This window comes from Pelodiscus sinensis, chromosome 17 (assembly GCF_052426305.1).
Source record: "Pelodiscus sinensis isolate ZL-2025 chromosome 17, ASM5242630v1, whole genome shotgun sequence".
In the NCBI taxonomy this organism is placed as follows: Eukaryota; Metazoa; Chordata; order Testudines; family Trionychidae; genus Pelodiscus; species Pelodiscus sinensis.
In genome coordinates, this window is record NC_143068.1 from 18,757,845 (window position 1) to 18,775,407 (window position 17,563).

Below are 17,563 nucleotides of genomic sequence, written 5' to 3' on the forward strand. Positions count from 1 at the left end.
AAGTATAGTACACAGGCACGAAATCATAATTTACATAGCTACATATGGAGCAGGCCAGCTGAGAAAAGCAATATATTTTAAGTTGATCCAATAAAACATATTACTTCTCCCACCTTGTATCTCTAAAATCCTGGGACTAACTCAGCTACCACCACATTGCATAGCTACATATGTGACAGTTAGGGTTGCCAGGTGTCCGGTATTCTACTGGACAGTCCAGTTTTTGGGCCCTCTGTCCAGTAAAAAATTTCAGAAAATACCAGACATGTGCACTATCCGGTATTTTCTGGTTTTCCAGCTGGGTGCCTGAGGGAAGCCTGGCAGAATGGAGGAAGTGACTGGGAGGCAGGGCACAATTGGTGCTGGGAGCCTCTGGTTGCACCTGAGGAGGAAGGGAAGCCCTGTCTGTGCTCCTGAGCACTGGTCAAGCACATGGTGGAGCTGCAGCCAGACTTGATTGTATTTCACTGGGACCGTGCATGGGACAGGCAGCACCCTAGGATCTGCATGTGCCTGAGTCAGTTCCACTCCCTGCCGGCTACTTTGACACCTCCCCCCCCCCCCCCGCTCTCTTCCCGGCTGGCCGGTTCTCCCTCACTTCTCCTCCTGATCTTCCCTAGCCAGCCCTGCTTCCGGCAGCCAGTTCTTCCCTCCTCCTCTTGATCTCCCGCCCTCCCCCTCAACCAGCTCTCCTTCTCACCGGCCGGTTCCTCCTCCCAATCTTCCCCGGCCAGCCCTGCTGCCCCTGACCCCTCGCCTGCTCTGCTTCCCACCCTCCCCTTCCTCCCTGCCATACCCCGCCCCCGATCAAGTGTGTCTTTTTTTTTTTTTTTTTTGTGACTACCTGGTAACCCTAGTGACCATAAGGACTGTAGCATGATTTGGAAATTTGTGGTTAGCCAAGGATTCCATCACATCTACACTGCAAGACCAAAGGCTGGGTTATCTGTGTTTGGAGACTATCATAACGTAATTCAGCCCTGTCACGGGGCAAGCTCACCACCACAGTGTCTCTTGCTGGTAGCCCTGGGAATTAGCTCTTGTCAGCTAGCTGGACACCTCCCTCTGGCTGATGTCTCCCCGTGTCCTCCCTTCCTATTCCAGTGTGGACCCACGTCATTCTTGGACCGTGGTGTCCTCTTCAGGAAAGTGCCCACTCCAGTGTATCTCAGCCCACTTCCAGGGGAGGGTGTGTAGGTATCAGTCTCTGTACTCTGGAGTCCTCCCCTCCCAGGGAACACCCAGTTCCCCTGTACCCTGCTTGCCTCAGTGACCCACTCACTGTCAGTCTTCATCTAGCCCCTGCCTCAGAAGCAAACTGCAGTCTGAAATGGCCACTCATCATTGGCAAGAGGGTGTAGACCTGCTTCCTTTTCCTATCCTGCCTGTATCCCTGCAACCCAATACACTCAGGTCTTGCCTTAAGCCCTGCAGCCTGGGAGTGAGGCTAGGCCAGAGCTCCCCAGCCCCACTACCTCCAGGAAGCTTCCTGCTTTCCAGGCAGCCAGGTCCCTCCTGTTCTCTAGCCACTGCAAGAGTAAGTCTTCTCTTTCCCACCAGGAGCCCTTCTTTATATAGCCTCCAGCTGGGCCCTAATCAGCAATAACTGCCTCAGGTGGGGCTTCTCAGCCCTCACTCAGGGCTGGGTTTTTGCCCTTAAAGGGCCAGTGCAGGGCAGATGCCCTGTCACAAGCCCCCTGACCCATTTGACTGTAATAGTCTGCACTGGATTGTAGTTTACTGGTAACTATACATAGGCGTAGCCTTGTCTTTTCGTACATAGAACATATGTCAGTACTATGTATAAATTGTGGGTGTTGGCTCGATACTTGGATGATTAACACAATTTGATTTGATACAGCTCACATTTAGCTACCTTTTCCTTCCTGTTTTCCAAGCCAGACTGTCAGCTAGAGAGAGAGTGATGCACATGTGGGGTTGGGAGGTGGTCCCCTCTGGTCAGGTTATGCTTCCCCTATACCTGTGTGCTAGCCCACAGTTCTATCCATGGGATTCAGCATTATAGCAGAAGCAAAGAGCCATCTGCCTGCATGACCTTGGCTGCTACATAATCCCAGAAGCCTGCAGATTAAGGTCGAACACCTAGTTTACTCTACAGAGGGGTAAATCCTCAGTGCAAGAATGTTAGAAACTTGGCTGGTTTCCTCTCCCATAGGTGAGTTACTGCCAAGGAAGAAAAAATGGAACTTTGATTAGCTACTGACACATGCATGGTCAGTTTTCAAAGTTGTGTGTATCAGCTCCAGTGTTACCCCCATTTAGCTTTCCCCCAAATATGTCTGTGTGATGAGTTGGTGAGCAGTTAAAGTAAGCCTGGTGAAATTTATGAAACAGGGAAATGTATTCATAATCAAAGTTTATTTTTCCAGAGGCTGGGAAACTCATGATTCATGATTTCCCATTTTTTTTCTTTTTGATTCTTGGTGAGTTAATGTATGAATGTACTTAACGTGCCTCCAAACTCAAACCTTGCAAATACACACACACACACACACACACACACACACACACACACACACACACACACACACACACACACACACACACACACACACACACACAGTGATTTTTTTGTTAAAAAAAAAAAAGGTACCAGTATTCCAGGGGAAAAGTTGTTGAGCTCTGACTGGAGGTGCTGGTACTGCATCTAGAAGTGCCAGTACTGTGTACCGGTCAGTACCATCACAAAAAAAGAACAATATATATATATATATATATATAATCTCTTTTGCCCTAAGCCTTATTGATGTTTTATGTCAGTTTTGCAACCCTTCCCCCCACAAATTTTAATCTCATCTATACTACAAGATCAAGATTTATTGTAATTGAAGATAATCATGGTGCAACGCAGACCTGTGACCTGTCTATATTATTATATTGTCTGTAGTTCTTTTCTTTTGGAAACTATTTAATTACTCTTCCACCTGTTACTTTTGAAGCCTTGTCAAGCTTCATGCTACGTGCTGAGAAAATACTGGTTTGTGACCTTAATGTTTCAATTCAATGTTTATAGATACAGCAGAAGGAATGTTACTAATGTTTCTCCTGCATGGGACATCTTCCATTTCTCACTGTTTACAGATTATAGCAGCTATTAAATATTGTTTCCATTCTTATTGAGAACTTTATTATTAAGTGAAACTACTAGCACGTAACAGCCAGTAGAAATATCTAGCCTTTGTGTTTTTTTGGAACAGTAAATAAAGATTCAGCTGTTTTATGGTATACATCCACAGTTCAATACTGTGTTGCTGTAATAAATCTTAAATAGCCTGTTAAAGCTAAATATATATGTATGTATATAAAAATAGCATGGCCATATCCTCAGCTGGTAGAAATCAACGTAGCTCTGAAGTAAATCAGCATAGCTTTATTTACACCAGGGTGTGATCTAACATATAGGCACATTTGGTAAATTTTTTGTGCAAAAACTCCATCCACACTGCTTCTTTTTGCACAAAAACCCCTTGCGCAAAAAGAAACAGCAGAAAATATGCTAATGAGATTGTGATTTATGCTAAAGCATCCTTTATTAGCATATTTTCTGCCAGAAGAACTCGCAGTGAAGATGAAGCCTAAGATGCCACCAGACTACTTGTTGTTTTTACAATATTTTAAAAGTATTGCTCTGGAATTCAAATACACATTGAAGTACTATTGAAAACACAAAAGCTGGTCTAGCTTAGCCAAAATATCAGCACATAAAAATGCAGCTGCTCCTTGTAAATAAGAATAATTCCTGTGAGAAACCTTCTTATTTCTTATGAATGAACCCTGCTGTATACCACTGGAAACTTAAATTGTGCCTCCTCCCCCTCTATCAATAGTTATGCATCATCTCTACAAGGTCCAAATCTTTATTTTACTGTGCTTTCCAACAACGCCCTTATCATGTGAGAGTAGTTTGTATTTAACAGTATATTTGGTAAATAGGTGGATTTCACACACCCATCTGCTAATATAACACAAGTAATCCAGAGAGTTAACTACACCTGTCATTCAATCAAAGGGATTAACATTATTTGGAAGGCTCCCTTACAATTTGCTACTCGCTGGTGTGGGCGGATTGGTAGCTACCTCTACAGGTATGCTGCTCCTGTAGCTGGAGGCAAAGTTACAGTACAGTTATATTGTATTGTAAAGCTTTCCTGCATGAACATATTGATCTAGTTTAACAGCAGACTGTTGGAAAAACAAAAGGAAAGTAACAATCAAGGCCATGTCTACACAACAGATAAGATTGAAGCAGCTGCAGTCAATCTCCGGGGGTTCAATTTAGCAGATCTAGTGAAGACACGCTAATTCAAACTGATATTTAATGTTGATAAATGCAAAGTAATGCACATTGGGGAAAAATTATCCCAACTTTACATACAAAATGACGGGGACTAAGTTATAACTACTCAAAAGAGAGATCTTGGAGTCATTGCGGATAGTTCTCTGAAAACAGCTACTCAATGTGCATCAACAGTCAAAAAAGCAAACAGAATGTTAGGAATCATTAAAAAGGGATAGAGAATAAGACAGATATTGCCTCTATATAAATCCATGGTATGCCCCCATCTTGAATACTGCATACAGATGTATTCACTTCATCTCAAAAAACATATATTGGCATCAGAAAGATTTTAGAAAAGGGCAACAAAAAGGATTAGGGTTTGGAATGGGTGCCATGTGAAGAGAGATTAAAAATACTGGGGCTTTTCATATTAGAAAAGAGGAGACTAAGGGGGGATATGATAGAGATCTATAAAATCATAACTGGTGTGAAAAAAGTGAATAAGGAAAAGTTATTTACTTGTTCCCATAATACAAGAACTAGGGTCACCAAATGAAATTAATAGGTAGCAGGTTTAAAACAAACTAAAGGAAGTTTTTCTTCATGCAGCACATAGTCAACCTGTGGAACTCCTTGACAGAGGATGTTGTGAATTCCAGGATTTTAACAGGGTTCAAAAAAGAACTAGATAAATACATGGAGGTTAGGTCTGGGCTAGTTGGACCTTTGGTCTGACCCATTGTGGCCGTTCTTATGAGAGGTACTCCCATTGACGATGGTAGTTCAACTTCCTGCAGCATGGACAGCACCAAAATTAAAGTTAAGATATTTTGACTTAAGCTACACAATTAATGTAGCTGAAGTTGTGTATCTTAATTTGAATTTATCCCTTAGTGTAGACCAGGCCTAAGCGATTTGACTCCTGGGTAGCATGATCAAAAGACTGGGCAGCTTTGCTCTCCCTAATGTAGCCTTTATCCACCTTGTCTCTCTAATATCTTGGGATTAGCATCACTACAGCAACTCTGCCTGTGTACATATCTACAGCACTGGGGGACTTTTAAATGTACATAAATGTTAGCAATACAAAGCAATGGCATTTTAAATATCTGTGAAAAGAGATTCACACATACTTGTTATGTACACTGAAAATTAAGTTGAAAATTTAAAACAAACAAAAAAGTTCTTGTATTATAACAAATGAAAATTCCTTTAAAAAAATGTGCATTATACACTAGAAACACTGCAGTGGCTCATGCAGAGCTAGTACAGTCCATCATGCAAGTCAATGCTGATGGACTTTTAAAATGTAGAATGTTTTCAGGAGTTCATAATGGCCCCATTACAGCTATTAAACTCGATTCTGTTTTTCAGTGGACTCTAAGAACAAGATAATGTAACTGCAGAGCTGTAATTACATTTCTAAACAAAATGTCTAAGCTATTTATCACATTAAATCATCCTGATTTCAACAAAACTGCAATTTGTTACGGAAACTATTCCATCAAAAATTCACTCATCATGTACTTGCTTTAATTAGCAAGTCATTTAGTCTGTTTACAAAAATTAACTACAGGTTCAACCTCTCTAGTCTGGCATCTCTGGTCTGGTAACATCCATGGTCTGGCATGATTATAGTTTGCCAGATGTCCACTTGGTGTGGCCAGGTTTTCCGTGGTCCCATAAAGTTTGTTTACATACATCAGTCCTGGCAATCAGCATTCAGTGCTGTTATTTAGCTCTAATGTATCCCTAAATGTCTTCTAAGAGCCCAGTATGCTGTGGAAATGTTGGTAATGCTGCTAGACAATATTGACCTCCCATGATTTGGCAAATTCTCTGGTTCAGCACCAGTAAGGTCCCACAGATGCTGGACTAGAGGGGTTCAACTTGTACTATAAATTCATCATCACTTGTCAAATAAAACTAATTTGTGATCATCTAATAGTCTAGTCCCGGATGACCCAAATGATTGGAGGCTGTTAAAGAATAGAAAGACTGGTTACTTACCTCGTAGCTGTGATTCTTCAAGATGTGTTGCTCATGTCCATTCCAATATAGGTGTGTGCACGCAGTCTGCACGCGTCGTCGGAAGTTTTTTCCCTCAGCAGTACCCTTAGGGACAGCAGGAGCCCCCTGGAGTGGTGCCGGTATATCAGTGCATATATATCCCTGCTGGCCCCTTCCCCACTCTGTTCCTTCTTACCAGTATGTTCTCAGCAAAGGGTGGGGATTTGGAATGGACATGAGCAACACATCTCGAAGAATCACAGTTACGAGGTAAGTAACTGTTCTTTCTTCTTCGAATGATTGCTCATGTGCATTCCTATATAGGTGACTCCAAAGCAGAATCTAACTAAGCGGAGGGTGGGGAAAGAAACTACACCTGAGCTAAGAACCGCCCTACCCACGGTGGCATCCTCCCTGGCCTACTGGGGCAGGGCATAGTGATTGGCAAATGTGTGGACCAAAGACCACGTGGCAGCCCTGCAGATGTCGGGGATGGGGACCTGCGCTGCAAAAGCGGTGGCCATCGCCATCGCCCTCGCAGAGTGCACCCGAAGAGATGGAGCTGGGATGTCCGCTAGGGAGTAGCACTCCCTGATACAGGCGGTTATCCATAAGGTGATCCTCTAGGTGGATATGGGTTGGCCCTTCATACATTCCGCGATAGTTACAAAAAGCTGTGGTGATTTATGGAACAGTTTGGTCCTGTCCAAATAAAAGGTTAACGCCCTTCGGACATCTAATGTGTGTAGGACCTGTTCCTTTCCAGATGCATGTGGTTTTGGGTAGAAAACTGGCAGAAAGATATCTTGAGAAGTGTGAAAAGAAGAGATCACCTTAGGCAGAAAAGCCGGATGGGGGCGGAGTCTAACCTTGTCTTTAAAAAATACTGTGTAAAGGGGATCACGTGTGAGTGCCCTAAGTTCAGATACCCGCGTCACGGACGTGACTGCCACTAGGAGGGAGATCTTGTATGATATGTGAAGGAGTGTGCACGTGGCCATCGGCTCAAACGGGGGCCCCATAAGCTTGGAGAGGACCAAGTTTAGGTCCCATTGGGGAACAGATTGTCGGATATGCGGGTAGAGCCTATCCAAGCCTTTCAAAAATCGATTAACCATCGGGTTGGCGAACAATGTTTTGCCCCCCTCCCCTGGGTGGAAGGCCGAGATGGCCTCCAGGTGGACCTTAATGGAGGAGGAAGAGAGATGCTGGAGCCTAAGGTCTAGCATGTAGTCCAGGACCCTGGGTACTGGTGTCCATCTTGGGTGCATTCCCTGGTGGGACGCCCAGGAGCAGAACCACTTCCATTTAGCAAGATATGTGGATCTAGTAGAGGATTTCCTGCTACTCAGCAGGACTTCCTGGACTCATTGAGAGCACTGGAGCTCCTGAGCCATAAGCCATGGAGCTTTCAGGCTGTCAAGTGGAGAGGCTGCAGGTCCGGGTGGTGCAGCCTGCCCAACTCCTGGGATATGAGGTCTGGGACTAGTGGGAGGGCTATGGGTCTTTCGCACAAAAGACTGAGGAGTGTTGAGTACCAGTGCTGCTGGGGCCACGCTGGGGCGATCAGGATTAGTAGTGCCCTGAACTCCCACACTTTCAACAGGACCCTGTGGATGAGAGGGAATGGTGGGAAGGCGTAAAGAAGGCCCTGTGGCCAGCATAGGAGAAGAGCATCCCCTAGGGAACCCCGACCCTGCCCCATGAAAGAGCAGTAATGGTGACATTTGGCATTCCGAGCCGTGGTGAACAGGTCCAGGTGGGGAAACCCCAAGCGTGGAAAATGGATTGGGCTATGTCCCAGAGCAGAGACCTCTCGTGTCTCGCAAAAGACCTGCTCAGTCTGTCCGCCAGGATGTTCTGGGAGCCCGGGAGTTACGAGGCCATTGGGTGGATATCTGCCCCAATACAGAGCTCTCATGGTATGTCTACACTACCACCCTAGTTCGAACTAGGGTGGTTAATGTAGTCATATGAACTTGCAAATGGAATGAGATGTACAGATAGTTCGGATTAGGCTTCCTATTCTGAACTATGTAGTTCGTGCCGCGTGTAGCTGCGGGCACGGAGTCCGCACTAGCGGACATTTAAAAATGGCAGCGCCTGGCAACATGCAAATGAAGCCCTGGAAATTCAAATCCCGGGCTTCATTTGCAAGTTCGTATGACTACATTAACCACCCTAGTTCGAACTAGGGTGGTAGTGTAGACATACCCCCAGAGATGGACCGCCTCGGAGCACAGGCAGGAGGATCAGGCCCTGCCCTGCTTGTTTATATACGCTACGGCAATCATATTGTCCGACAGGATGAGAACCGACTTACCCCTCAGTTGTGGAAGAAAAGCCGCACAAGCGAGCCGGACTGCTCTGAGTTCCCTGACATTGATATGAAGGGAGGTTTCACGGGAGGACCACGTACTTTGAGTGTGCAGCTCCCCGAGGTAAGCCCCCCCATCCCGTGTCCGATACATCTATTACGAGCCGGAGTGACAGGGCTGGTCGGGAGAACGGGACTCCTGAGCAGACCTCTTGGCAGGTCCACCACTGCAGTGCGAGGAGAACGTTCACGGGGATGGTCAACACCCTGTCCCAGGAGTGGACGGTCGGCTTCTGGACCTGTGAGAGCCACATCTGCAGCGGGCGCATGCACTGCCTGGCATGTAGCACTACATAAGAGCAGGCAGCCATCAGGCCTAACAGGCACATGCAAATCCGGGTGATGGTCATGGGGAAGCTCTGAAGCAACGCAACCTCTGATTGCAGCATGAGGCAGTGGAAGCTGGGCAGGGAGGCTCTCTGGGATCAGGAGTCCAAGGTGGCACTCACGAATTCTATAGTCTGGGTGGGAGCTTGGGTAGATTTGTCCAGGTTTAGGAGGAGATCGAGTTCTAGAAAAAGCTCACATACTATGGTGATATGGTTTCTCACCTGGGTATCAGACTCCCCTCTGAGGAGCCAATCGTCCAAATAAGGGAACACTTGGACACCTCTTTTCCTGAGGCTGGCGAGCACTACCGTCATGCATTTGGTAAAGACCTGGGGGGCTGTAGAAATGCCAAATGTGAGGGCCGTAAATTGGTGATGGTCCCAACCCACAATAAAACACAGAAACCTGCAGTGAGAGGGGGCAATCGAAATGTGAAAATAAGCGTCCTTTAGATCGAGGGCAGCGTATCAGTCTCCGAGTGCTAGGGAGGAGATAATAAATGCTAGTGTCACCATTTTGAACTTCTAGGCGATGAAGAGATTTAGGGCTCTGAGGTCTAGGATAGGACGGAGGCCCCCTTTCGCCTTTGGAACCAGGAAGTAGCGGGAGTAAAAATCCCTGTTCCAATGCTCAGGAGGAATGCCTTCCACCACCCCCAGCTCAAGGAGGTGATTTATTTCCTCCTGTAATAGAGGCTCATGAGGGGGTCCCTGAAAACAGAAGGGGTGGGGGGCTGGGAAGGTGGGGGCGACAGGAAGGCGATAATGGAATTGGGCTATGCTATTTCCAGGACTCAGTGGCCTGATGTAACCAACCTACAGGCCTGGAGGAAGCGGGATAAACGATCCCAGAAGGGAAATGGGGGGACTGGTACAAGGCCCTCAGGGGTCCCGTCAAAACCCCTGGTGGGGGCTGGGGGGGCTTGCTAGGAGGTCCCTGGTAGAATCCGAGGCTGGGCAGGAGTGTCGGCGATTGTTCCTGCCATTATTGCCCCTGCCCTGACGGCATGTGAAGTCAGGGCGTGGGCCCTGTGGGGGCATTCTAGGAGCATTTCTGTTGGCATAGGAACACCTCTGCATGGCCAGAGTGTGTAGGCTCAAAGATTTTAATGTAGCCCTTGTGTCCTTCAGGCCATGGAGCCGCTGGTCAGTTTGCTCCAAGAAGAATGAGGTGCCCTCAAAGGGGAGGTCCTGGAGTGTATTTTGGACCTCAGGCAGCACCCCTGAGCCCTGGAGCCAGGAACTACGGCGTAGTACCACTCCCGTAGCCATGACCCATAAAGCTGCGTCGGCCACATCAAGTGCTGCTTGCAACACCACTCAGGAGATTGCCCGTCCCTCTTCTTGCAGGGCCTTATATTCTGCCTGCGAGTCTCAGGGAGCAATTTCACGAATTTGGCCATCTACACCCAGGTGTTATAGCCATACCTGGAGAGGAGGACCTGTTGGTTAGCAATCCGGTACTGGATGCCCCCAGAGTCACAGATCTTCCTGCCCAGTAAATCCACCTTCTTGGCGTCTCTGTTTTTAGGGGTAACCGCTGGTTGCCCCTGCCTCTCCCTCTGATTGACTGCTTGAATGATCAGGGAACCAGGGGAGGCTGCGAGAAGAGGTGCTCAGTACCCTCCGGGGGGACAAAATACCTCCGCTCAGCAAGCTTATCCATGGGTGGGATGGAATCTGGCATCTGCCAGAGGGTAGCTGAGGGGGTTTCAGCGTGCAAGATGTTGACGGTTGGATCCGAGTCCTCAGCGACCTTATCCACCTGAACGCCTAGGCTCTGAGCCAGACAGCAGAGGAGATCTTGGTGGGCCCTGGCATCCATTGACGGCATGGGGGGTGCTTCATCGGCCAGCTCTTCATCCGGGGAAGAGGACGATGACCCCTTTGTGATATCCTCCACGGGGGCATCCCTGTGCTCAGGGCCCTCTGAGGTGGTCACAGAGGGAGCGGTAGGGGATTGGCTTAGAGGAGCCGTACTCCCCCCTGGCTTCGGAGACGACTGGCCCAGAGGCAAGGAATGCGTCGAGGGGGGGATCGGACCAACAGGGTCACCTATGGGGGAGCCCATGGCCCTGAAATAGTGGAAGCCAGTTGAGGAGGAGCAGAGCCCTGGCTCTGATGGTAGGCCCACAGAGTCCAAAAAGGCCACTGCCCAGATGGCTGAGGAGGTCAAGTCTGCTGTAGCATCGGCACCAGGATCGGCTGTCCCCACTGTTGTTGAAGGTGGTGTGGAGGGGAACAGTGCCGGGAATGATGCCAGTATCAGGAACAGTGCTGTGAGCAGGACTGGTGCCGCAAGTGGGACCTAGAGCCTCTTGATGACCATGCCAATTCTGTGTCGGAGTTGGAGGAGTAGTCCGACGCAGACCATAGCGGTGCCGACACTGAATGTGCTGCAGCATGTCACGACATGGCTTTGGGTTTGCCATGGTGTCGAGGCAGAGGTAGAGGCGAGGGTGGAGGCATATCCATGGCTTGGTCCTGGGGCGGAGCAGGTGCCGCAGTGCTGAGGGTCGGCAAGGGCATTGAGCGAGGAGCGCAGGCTGCATCTGGTGCTGGTGCCGGTGCTAGTTGCAGCGGCATCTCCACGCCCAGTACTGAGGGCGGTGCCGCCTGCAACCCATGGCTCCGTGCCTCGTGCGTTGGCTCTCGTGATGCTCTAGAAGGAGAGCAGTGCCAGGCATCCCTGTGCCGTCTGGGAGGTGGCGAGATGGGAGGAGAGGAGGAAAACGATTCGATGAGTACCCTCGCCACCTCCAAAGCCACCGGGGAGGACGGGTCTGGGAAGTCGTCCGGCAGGCTGGCATCCCGTCGACGGGCAGGATAGTCACATGACCTTGAGGGTCCAGGTTGTGGGCTGACTGGCACCACATGCCCCACTGAGGAGCGCACGGAGGGTGCATGCCTGGGCATGGACCGACCCCTATCAAGCCACCTCTTCCTAGGCTGTGCCGGCAAGTGTGAGCGGTGCCAGGCCTTGTGCGGTGCCGGGGAAGAGTGGTGCATTGAGGTGTCCCACACCAAGGCCGGTGCACTGCCAGGGCCTGGTGCCGAGGCTAGTGCCAAGGCTGGTGCCGGCTGGAGAGCTGCCTCCATTAGGAGCGTCTGAAGTTGAGATTTGCGCTCTCGCTTGGTCCTGGGTTAAAATGCCTTGCAGATCTTGCACGCAGAGGTTATATGCAACACTCTTTGGCACTTCAGACAGGAGGGCTACATCTAGACTGGCATGATTTTCCGCAAATGCTTTTAACGGAAAAGTGCTTTTGCAGAAAACTTGCCAGTCTAGACACAGCCGAGGAGTATGGGTTGCTACAGGGAATAGACTTGCTGCACTTCTTACAGGCCTTGAAGGCTTGAGGGCCAGGCATGCCCTGCTGCGGGTGCAGGGAGCTTCGCGGTGGGGTGGAAAGGGTGAACACAAAGGAGAATCTTTAGAACGAATTCACAGGTTCTTAACTGAAGCATGCTGATAACAGGGTAGAAGAATTAGCAAGGGAAACAACTCGAGGAGGAGCTGAGGGTTGTTCCAATGACCATCACGGTGGTAAGAAGGAACTGAGTGAGGAGGGGACCAGCAGGGGTATATATGCACTGATATACCGGCGCCACTCCAGGGGGCTCCCTGCTGGCCCTAAGGGTACTGCTGAGGGAAAAAACTTCTGACGATGTGTGCATGCTGCACACACCTATATTGGAATGCACATGAGCAATCACTCGAAGATGAAAATTCAGTTGATTATCTTCGTATTTATGGATTTAAACTAGACTTTTAATGTTGATTTAATGGCTATAAACCTGGTATATGGTGCTATTCTCAACCTTCCATTCATGACATGAACACTTCAACTTCACCCAGTGCAACTGCTTTCCTTTTGACCTACTTTTGCCTGGTAAATAAACAGAACTTTCCTGACACTAAATTTAATACAAAGTGCATGATACTTTCCAGACCTATCATTCCTTCCATGGTAATTAGTGACATAAGTTATTTCTTAGCTTCATAAGCTGTGTTTTGAAATTGAGAATTAAACACAATTATCTTTCTATTTTTGTACTAGTGTATAATTTTTTGAAAAAGTGCATGTCTAAGATACATAATGGGAACATAGAATCTTTTATGATATAGGCTTCTTTATTTATTTTCTTGTCCTTGCTATTCATTTAAAGAAAGAAAATGTATAGTCAATTTTTTGTTCTTTTTTGTTTTTTTCTGGATTGTCTTTCACATCCCTATCTGAGGCCCTGAAATTCTGTCTCACGTTTTCTTTCTCTAAATTAAAGGCCAGATTCTGCAGTCTCTTCTCAGGCAAAACTCCTGAGGAAGTTCAGGAACTACACTACGAACTTTTAAAAATCTTAGTAGGTGCCTATCTGCGTCTTTAGGTTTCTAAATACCTTTAAGAATCTAGCTGTGTGTGCTTAGAGAGAGCTATCAATAGCTAGTGGACCTTACTGGATCAGCTATTTAATAATGCATGCAAACCTCTTTTTGCATGCACGGATACTCAAACAGATACACACTGAATATTGAAGAAGCAATTAGATAATATTGTTTTATTAAAAGCTAACAAAATTGTTTCCAGAAAAAGTTACTTTCTACATAAGAAGTAACAAGAACATAAAGTCTGCCACAATTTATGCCCTTTGAAGTGCAGACCTGGAAAAGGGAAATCTGATTATTGACAAACTAAAAAACACAAGATATTGAAACAAAACACACAGTAGGAGGGAGGTGGGAAATGCAGGAATGAATGTGGTAAAAGTAGAGAAACTAAATGAATCAGTCCTTTTGGCATCTGGTAAGAATCTGGCCTTGGTGGTGAATTTCAATGTCACAGCCTTCCCTTTTCATCGGCTGTTTCCTTTCCTGCTGAAGCCTGTCAACAAATACCATTTATATTCACTTTGGCATATCAGCTGATTGATAATCTTGGTCTAGCTCGGTCTTTCTCTTGTCACTCCAGTTTATAGATGTTTCCCACGTGCTACTACTTGATAGGCATGCAGGAATGGCGACATCAGTGTCGGGAGTCTAAATTACTCACGCAGAGTTAACTTTATGAAGGGAATGTAAATTTGATTTACTTGTTGTGTGTGGATGGGGTAACCTGTCTTTGTTCTCTGTTTGTACCTCACCTAGCACAATGAAATTTCCATGCATGACTGAGCTCCTAACCACTACCACAATATAAATAATAAAGTCAACTTAGCTACATTGTGCATGTTCCTGTAGGCAGGGTTTCCCTTGAGCATGATCAAGAAAAATTCCAGCATAGCCATCCTTTGATCTTCAAGGATTATGATGATGTCCTACTGTTCTCAGGCAATGAGAAAGAATCAAAACAAAATATTCTAGGCAGAATGGCTGTGATTTCAAACTGTCATCTGTTGAACAAAGCCTTCATCTGAGCCATGTCGCTGAATGTGAGCTACTTCTTTATGCTGCTGCTTAAAGATGCCTGCTAGTACAGGCAGTCCCCGGGTTATGTACAAGATAGGGACTGTAGGTTTGTTCTTAAGTTGAATCTGTATGTAAGTCGGAACTGGTGTCCAGATTAAGCCGCTGCTGAAACTGATCAGTTTCAACAGCGGCTGAATCTGGACGCCAGTTCTGACTTACATACAGATTCAACTTAAGAACCCCAGGCTCCGGGGCTTTGCTCTGCTTTGCTCCCCGTCCCCCTGGTCTACAGACCAGGGGGACGGGGAGCAAAGCAGAGCAAAGCCACGGAGCACGCGGGCAGCGGACAGCCCAGACGCGTCTGGGCTATCCGCTGCCCGCGTGTTCCGCCGCTTTGCTTCCTCTCCCTAGTCTGCTGGAGACCAGGGAGAGGGAGAGGGAGGGCCCCGTTCGTAACTGCGGATCCGACATAAGTCGGATCCGCGTAACTCGGGGACTGCCTGTATTGATGCCTCTCAAGCATTTCATCTGAAGTGTAGGAAAAACTCTAAACAAGATGAAATATGAAGATTTTTTTCACAGCTCATTACCAACTAGATAACAACATGTGGTTCTGGTTAAAAAAAGGTGGGGTGCTTTCCCCAAGAATGAGCCAATTTCAAAGCAAAAAAAGGGCTCATTTTAAGTGAAAAATTTTAAAATATCGTCTGAAATTAGACTTTCAGTTGTTTCTATGTTAAAATGTCATTTTAGCATGTTTTACAGAAAATAATGGACATGTTTGCATAGTGCATAGCACAACTGGATCCTTTTCTAACTAGGATCTTGGGGCGCTTCCACTGTGTAAATATTAGATGACAAAATGAAGCATGATGTTCAACTGACTATAATGAGATGGCAACAATTTTCCCTTGAATTTTTGTTGACTTATCACCTCTTTTGTGTAGTTCTAACATAAGGAGATCTAAATCATGCTTAAATATTGTTGTGATGGTTGTTTGATACATTAAATTAGTTATATTTTACCTTACTGTGGACAGTAAGTAAATCTTTTCTATAAGGGCAAATAAAAGGCCACCATTTTTGCAGAGCTTTTTTAGTACGTGGCGGTGTAACCCACACCTAGGCAACGTCTACACTGTCAGTTTTTTGTGGAAGAAGAAAATGTTGGTTTTTTTTTTTAAAAAAAAAATGGCCCTGCCTACACTCTGTTTTTTTGCATAAAAACCTCTTCTGCTAAAAGGATCAGAAGAGACTATGCAAATCAGAGTGCGAGATTTGCAAATTTGGGGCTCTCATTTGCAATGTCTCTTCTGATCCTTTTGCAGAAGAGGTTTTTGCTCAAAAAACCACAGCGTAGACGTGGCCATTTTTTGGGAAAAAACCCTTTTGCACAAGATCCTGTAAACCTCATTTTTTGAGGAATAAGGGATCTTGCACAAAAGGTTTTCTTTTTCCGAAAAATGGCCCTGTCAAATCTGTGTTTTTTTGTGCAAAAACCTCTTCCACAAAAAGGATCAGAAGAGACTATGCAAATGAGAGCCCGAGATTTGCAAATGAGTGCTTCATTTGCATTTCATCTTCTGCAAAAAACTGACAGTATAGATGTAGCCCTAGTGTGGTTTTCTATCCCACGCAGTGGCACTTAAATCACAGCAACAGATAAGATCAAGAGACCTCTACAGCATGGGCTAAGAGCCAGGTAGCTTTATAGCTCAAGCTGTAGAGGCTCCTGCACTAAGCTCCAGAGTTCCTAGATTCAAATCTGATTGGTGGCAGTGTTACAGAGGTGTCAAATGTTTATTTATCTTAGATAGTACTCCCGAGTCACAGAAATCTTGGCTCCTAAGAATCTGTAATTTATCCATCTTCACACATTCCTGAGAGGCAGGGCACTGCAATTATTCCCATTTTACAGATGAAATGAGGCACAGTGAATTAAGTGACTTGCTCAGGGATCACATGCAAAGTCTGTTGTAGAATAAGGCATTGAAGCTGGGTCTTCCAAGTTCTAGGCTAGTGCCTAATCACTGGGCCATGCTTCCTCTTTCATCTCACTGCGCCTCAGTTTCCCATCTGTAAAACAGAGATGGAAATACTTCCTCCTTTTGTTAGTCTTTTTCTAGCTAGGATATAATTCTGAGAAAAGAAATAATGGGTCTGATCCAGGGCCGATGCTGAGCCCCAAAACTCCCACTGACTTCGGTGAGAACAGAGAACACTGGAAACTCACATCAGGCCTCAAAGCTAAGCAGAAGCTCACATTTTGTAACAGAGATCACCATATTTACTTAACACATTGCAGTCTTTATTGTCTTCAAACAGGCATTGCATTTTAGAACGAGTGTATTAAAGCTCTGCACCACCATGATTGATAAGATAACTTCCCTGCTTAGTTGGATAATTGCTGTTTTATGTTTCTGTTTGCAGTGGATGCAAGGACAAGTGTGGAACAGAATAATGTGACCATTTCTTCCCAGAAGACAATGGAGATAAGCTCCACTTCTGATGCAAACGGAAAGAATTTTGGGAATGACGCCAAGAATCCAACACCAGCTGCAAAATCTCGTTTTAGCTTTACTTTTTCACGGCCTGTACCAGGGCGTACTGAAGAGCAAGTTAGAGATTCATCAGTTGGACCAGCTAAGCTTGAGGTCAGTTCAGTGATGCCTGAAGCAAACAAAGCATCAAGTGAGAAAAGAGAGAGTCCTGCAACATCTGTGCTGGAGGAAGGATCAGATAAAAACCTAAACCAGGCTCCTTCTGCTGCAGAACTTAGTGAAACTGAACTAATAGCCTTATCACCACCTGAGACAGAGGAAGCAGCCCCATCAAATTCAAAACAAGTAACCTTCTTTGACAGACTCTTCAAATTGGAAAAGGGAAAGGAGAAAGAAAAAAGTAAGACACCAGTTGAAACCCAAGAGGAAAGCCAGACTGAAGAAATCCCTGACGCAGGCCTCACAGCTGAAGTGTCTGCTGGATTACAGAGCACACCTAACAGTGTCTCACAGGGAAAGGCAAGTGTTTGAATGGGAATATCAATGTCTTCCTTAATTAAATCTCTTAGGAATGTTAATGGTGCAGGGCAAAGTCATGTTCAGATGGTTGTGTGAATAAGACAGCAAATACTCTTGCTCTGT

The 17,563-nt window shown here is 46.3% G+C and overlaps 1 protein-coding gene across 10 annotated transcripts in view; it reads left to right on the forward strand.

The window, feature by feature from the left end:
- The window catches only part of BCAS1 (brain enriched myelin associated protein 1), a 100,548-nt gene that overhangs the window by 12,750 nt on the left and 70,235 nt on the right, over window positions 1–17,563 (forward strand). For all 10 annotated transcript variants that reach the window (XM_075901170.2, XM_025187927.3, XM_075901176.2 and 7 more), the window contains exon 4: window positions 16,851–17,440. In XM_075901170.2, the coding sequence (XP_075757285.2) occupies window positions 16,851–17,440 (590 nt within the window). The remainder of the gene's footprint in view (window positions 1–16,850; window positions 17,441–17,563) is intronic.